The sequence below is a fragment of the Girardinichthys multiradiatus genome, chromosome 4, assembly GCF_021462225.1.
Source record: "Girardinichthys multiradiatus isolate DD_20200921_A chromosome 4, DD_fGirMul_XY1, whole genome shotgun sequence".
Classification (NCBI taxonomy): Eukaryota; Metazoa; Chordata; class Actinopteri; order Cyprinodontiformes; family Goodeidae; genus Girardinichthys; species Girardinichthys multiradiatus.
Window position 1 is genome coordinate 23245983 of NC_061797.1, and position 5716 is coordinate 23251698.

General features: G+C 39.2%; 1 protein-coding gene across 1 annotated transcript; it reads right to left on the reverse strand.

Moving 5' to 3' along the window:
• Window positions 1-624: 624 nt before the first annotated feature.
• Window positions 625-4531, reverse strand: LOC124867278 (chemokine-like factor). The gene is made up of 4 exons (XM_047363648.1): window positions 3025-4531; window positions 2562-2717; window positions 2325-2420; window positions 625-946 (listed from the first exon to the last, which is right to left on the reverse strand). The coding sequence occupies exons 1-4, from the start codon at window positions 3109-3111 to the stop codon at window positions 836-838; spliced, it is 450 nt and encodes a 149-aa protein (XP_047219604.1). The 5' UTR covers window positions 3112-4531; the 3' UTR covers window positions 625-835.
• Between the last annotated feature and the right edge of the window lie 1185 nt (window positions 4532-5716).

The following is a 5716-nucleotide window of genomic DNA, read 5'->3' on the forward strand; positions in this document are numbered from 1 at the left end:
TTGTAGTTTTTATCCATTTTCTTCAGAATCTATGCATTTATAACGGCCACAGTGGTAGTTTGTCAACCGATGTGCCATATTCAGGATCCAAAGCTGAACTTTAAAGCCCAGACATTATGTTAAAGGAGGTCAGCATCTCCATAAACGTGTCATATGCCTGGATAACAGCGGGTCCTGGCACTGTAAAGCCCTTTTTGGATTTTCAATCACATGTATCTTTATATTTATTACTGGTTGTTGTCAGATTGTTAATCACTTTTATTATGCCATGACTGCTATCTGACCCCTCTACAGCAGCCATTCACTTAGGACTCCATTTCTCTTTTCTATCAGGGTAATTTTCCTCCCCTAACTCACTTAAATTCCCATCAGTTATAAATGTTTCCTATTCACATGTTTCCTATATTCCTATATAGTTTTTCTGCTGTGTAAATTGCAGAAAATACTAAATTATTACATTGATAATTTATTCATTGAAGAGTAAATGTCTAAATGACATTAGTATATTTAACCCTAAACTAAGCAATACATGTATTGTGTCTTTTATAGAATAGAAAATAAATGAAGGATCACAGCTGATACATTTTGTGATAGGTTTCTCAAAAAAAAAAAAAAAACAACAGATGATATATTATGTGCTTTATTAAAGACTTATTCTGAAAAACATTTCACTTATTGTAACCATTCCACAAAAAGGGCTTGTATTGGTATTATGAAGACAAAAGCAGCAGAAATATTGAGAAGAATGAAATGGTCTCAAATACAATACAGATAAACTCTTCAGCAGGTGAGGTTTGCAGCCTCCTTTAATGCTTTTTCAATAACTATGCAGTTTTTATTCATTAATTTGATTCTGTGTTTCCTTTCTTAATTTGTTGAATGTGATGTTCTTGAAAAGTATGTAGCTGTCCACAAACACAAGTCCAGCTGACATTAGGCACACCACCTGTGAATACAGAACAGATACGAGAAGCGTTGCATTACACGACACGTTTTATCAAATATTGAACCATCAACCTGCCAGGGACAGCAAATAGAAATTCATTATATGATAGACAGACGTACTAATGTTGATTAATGTGCACTTTAAAATTTTAAGATAAAGATTAAGGTCATTAAGGCCTGAAACAACAAGCCAATTTCAGCGCCAGTCTAAGGCTGTGCTGTGGCCCTGGGCTGAATTTGATTTGGGGTCCAAATTCCAGTTAAGCTCTTTGTCCAGACGCCACCACAGGATCACTAGTGTCTCTTTTATATCGTCCATGCCTGATCGTTTTTGCATCTGTGCTCACCGCAACTTGTGTTATCTTGTTACTTGGTTAGCCAATAATTATTTTCCATAAAGTAATATTACAGATTTTTTGTTTTTGAATGAAATTCTGCTGAAAAGTCACAAGCAGTTAATATCTTACCTGGAACATATACCTTTCTTAGCATTTTTATTTTGTCTATTAGATTTGACTTTCCTGAAAACAGAGGCTAGCTTCTAATCAAAGCTGGGTCAAGAGCAAAGTGGGGATAGTCTGTCTTAATATAAACGCAGCATCAAAGCTTTACAGTAGTTTATGAGAACACTGTTTTAGGAACAATAAAATAAGCCGTAGCTGCATCACCTGTTTATGTCTTTGCCTGACTCTGGTCAGTGAAATGTCCTCAGAAGAACTAGAAATGATCTGGCGGTGAGAGTATCTTGGCTACATTCAAAACAACACTTCATTTGTTGAGTGAAAGCGATTGTAAAGCACAGTCAGATTTCAGCTAAGGTAACCTTAAAGAATAACTAAACCCAAATCAACTTTTTTTGCAGATAAAATGTATCAACCGGGCCTAAAAGGTGCGAGGTTACTGTGCATGTTTTTAAATTTCATGTAAACTTGTTTAATTAAGCAATATTTGTCCAAAAACCTTCTTAGTGCTGCATTCTTTGGGTTGAACGGTGGTTACTGCAGTTGAATTTTTCTATTGGTTCAAACGGTACAGCTTGGTACATGTCTATGTCGCAGTCCCAGGTTCAGGTATTAAACCATCTCACTCAGACACACACCCTGTGTGTAGTCAAGGGTTGGAATTGCGAGTATTGTCTGATAGCTTTTTGGTTTTTTACTGCTTCGAACATTAGCCCATGCTAGCAATGATGCTGCAAACATCACTTTACCACTCAGAAATTGGAGCCATTTTGTCCTCCACCTTGGCACTGCCCACTTTGGTGGCATTTTTTAAAATTTGTCCGAGGGCGGAGTTATGCTTTTACATCTGGTTTAGTTTCACTTTAAATCCCGACACAGACTTGTTCCTTATTCTGGAATTACAAGGGCACTTCTTACCCCTCCAACCAGGTTTCCTGTGACAGAGTATGAAGTCAACGCCATCAGGCTCAAGACAATGAGATAGACTGCTGCAAACACTGAATTAAAAACATCCTAAAGAATGAAAAAAAAAAAACCATGGTCACGACATTAACATTTGAAACAGGTTGCATCTTTTTTCACATATCGTCTCAAAATGTTACAAAACGCTGTGTGTGTACAAAGTGCAGCGCTGTGTGGTAAAGTTTCACTTACAACGATAGGCCAAAAGAGGAAAGTGATCCTCTTGTTGAGTTTCAGTAGGTATAAAAGCAGCAGAAGTAAAGTGATTAGAAACTCCAATGCTGTGGCTGCAAGGTACTTTGGACTGGAGGCAACAGCGAAACACACAAATGCAACAAACAGGGTCACCTAATATGGAAAAGGAGATTCATATTACATGCTGTGAGATCTTTCAATGAACTTTTAGCAGAGGGTGCAGGTGAGATCTACAGATGGGCTCACTGTCATTCTTTGATGGACATTTTACTTTTTTCAGAGAAAAAGGTACATTCTGTGCCCCTTTTTGCAATAGCCTTCAAAAAGCTCTTAAAAACTGCCTCACAAACTGTTTCGCTTCCTCTTTTTTACTTGCGTACATCCATACGTCTAAACTGTTTCCAGATCTGCGGCAAATGTGACATGTTCAAATTTACAATGGGATACAAAAATATCTCACCATCTCTGCCACTTTCATTATTCCCCTCCTGGATTTGAGAAAAGTAGCGTCCGCGTGCCAGGCTCTTTGGTTGTCATTCTGTGACATGATGGTGGCATTTCATTTGCAAAATGACAACTTGGTTCAGTCTGTTTCCTGTGACATGCAAGGTCCTTTGAGTTGGAACAGAAAATGACTGTTGTGAAAACAACTTCTACATTTTGTCCTGACAGCTAAAAAAACAGTTAATATAAGCCAAATTTAGCCTTTAATAATATGCTTTGACTCAGCCATGCAACAAAACATACACCGTAGACGTTAATACAGGATTATTGCAGTTAACCGGAGAGGAATTGAAAAATTTAAAGCTAGAGCAAGAGTGCAAAAAAACAAAAACAAAGGTGAACTTCAGAAGTAAGACTGATTAAGTACGTGTCGCCAACATGTACTGTATTAAATCCTTCAAGACTTTCCTCTTTAGAGTTTAAAGATTTAAACCTTTTTACTGCCAGGTCTCTTATAGTAACAGTAGCAGTTATGCAGAGGGCTTTTTTAAAATGTTTTTGTGTGACACTAGTGGCCTTTACTTTTCAAATTTTTTTCAACAGTAATCTGACAGGAAAGGGTTGGAGAGAGGGAAAAAAGACATGCAGCAAAGGTCACTTATGCCGGGAGTCAAACTCGTGACAGCTGCGTCGAGGACTGAAGCCTCCTGCGCCACCACAGTGCCCCATCCAGAGAGCTATTTAAACAAAATTACAGCGATGCAGCTAAAAATTTGGCTTAAATAAGAAATCAGTCAACCATAATTAATGTATTTACAGAAGTGAGTGAATATTACACCAATTCCTCCATAACAGCTGCAGATTTGTAGATAGATTTTAAAGTCTTGCTTTAAAGACTGTATGGTCTCACAGTTCATCATTGTCTGAAACCAACCATAAAAACCTGAGGTGTGTAGAAACTGGTTGCTCATTTTAATCAGGAATAAAAACACAACTGCTTTCTGTAGCTAGAAGTAACATTTCAGCACTGCATAAGTACCCATATGTTCTAAATTAGCATTTTACATTTTATGTAATAATTACATTTTCCTGTAAGTCTTTAAATCCATTGCTTATCTTTTATTGGAACTCTTCTTTTGACACTACTCGGTGTATAAATTATTGTTAGCACTGTTGCCTTGCAGCAAGAAGATCCTAGGTTCAAATCCCACCTGGAATCTTCCTGCATGGGGTTTGCATGTTCTCCCATGCATGTTTGGCTTCTCTCTGGGTACTCCGGCTTCCTCCCAAAATCCACAAATATAAGATGGCTGTTTGTCCCATTTGTCTCTGTTTAGTCGTATGATGGAGTGGGGTAGACCCTGGACAGGTACTCCTGGATAAAGGCACCCCCCACCCCCGTGATCCTGCACATACAAGCAGGCATATACAGGGGTTGGACAATGAAACTGAAACACCTGGGTTTAGACCACAATAATTTATTAGTATGGTGTAGGACTTCCTTTTGTGGCCAATACAGCGTCAATTCGTCTTAGGAATGACATATACAAGTCCTGCACAGTGGTCAGAGGGATTTTAAGCCATTCTTCTTACAGGATAGTGGCCAGGTCACTACGTGATACTGGTGGAGGAAAACGTTTCCTGACTCGCTCCTCCAAAACACCCCAAATGGCTCAATATTTAGATCTGGTGACTGTGCAGGCCATAGGAGATGTTCAACTTCACTTTCATGTTCATCAAACCAGTCTTTCACCAGTCTTGCTGTGTGTATTGGTGCACCACCTTCAGGATACATTGTTTGAACCATTGGATGCACATGGTCCTCAAGAATGGTTCGGTAGTCCTTGGCAGTGACGCGCCCATCTAGCACAAGTATTGGGCCAAGGGAATGCCATGATATGGCAGCCCAAACCATCACTGATCCACCCCCATGCTTCACTCTGGGCATGCAACAGTCTGGTTGGTACGCTTCTTTAGGGCTTCTCCACACCGTAACTCTCCTGGATGTGGGGAAAACAGTAAAGGTGGACTCATCAGAGAACAATACATGTTTCACATTGTCCACAGCCCAAGATTTGCGCTCCTTGCACCATTGAAACCGACGTTTGGCATTGGCATGAGTGACCAAAGGTTTGGCTATAGCAGCCCGGCCGTGTATATTGACCCTGTGGAGCTCCCAACGGACAGTTCTGGTGGAAACAGGAGAGTTGAGGTGCACATTTAATTCTGCCGTGATTTGGGCAGCCGTGGTTTTATGTTTTTTGGATACAATCCGGGTTAGCACCCGAACATCCCTTTCAGACAGCTTCCTCTTGCATCCACAGTTAATCCTGTTGGATGTGGTTCGTCCTTCTTGGTGGTATGCTGACATTACCCTGGATACCGTGGCTCTTGATACATCACAAAGACTTGCTGTCTTGGTCACAGATGTAGCTACTTTTTGCTAACTCTTAAATATTTTAGTTTTCATGTTACTGTTAATGGCTTTAAAAAAATCTACATAATTCCTCAATACTGTGAATTTTAACGGTTTGAAGTTTATACATACCATTAAAAGAAGGGTTTTTTTTTGTCAATAGTGACTCATGAGTCAGTCATTTAAAGGAACATAGATCACTCTCCACGCCATTTGGCTTCTCTGTTAAAGGTAAGTAAAAAGCCTTTAAATAAATTCTGCTTTTATTGCAGAAACATAATCTCACACTGAA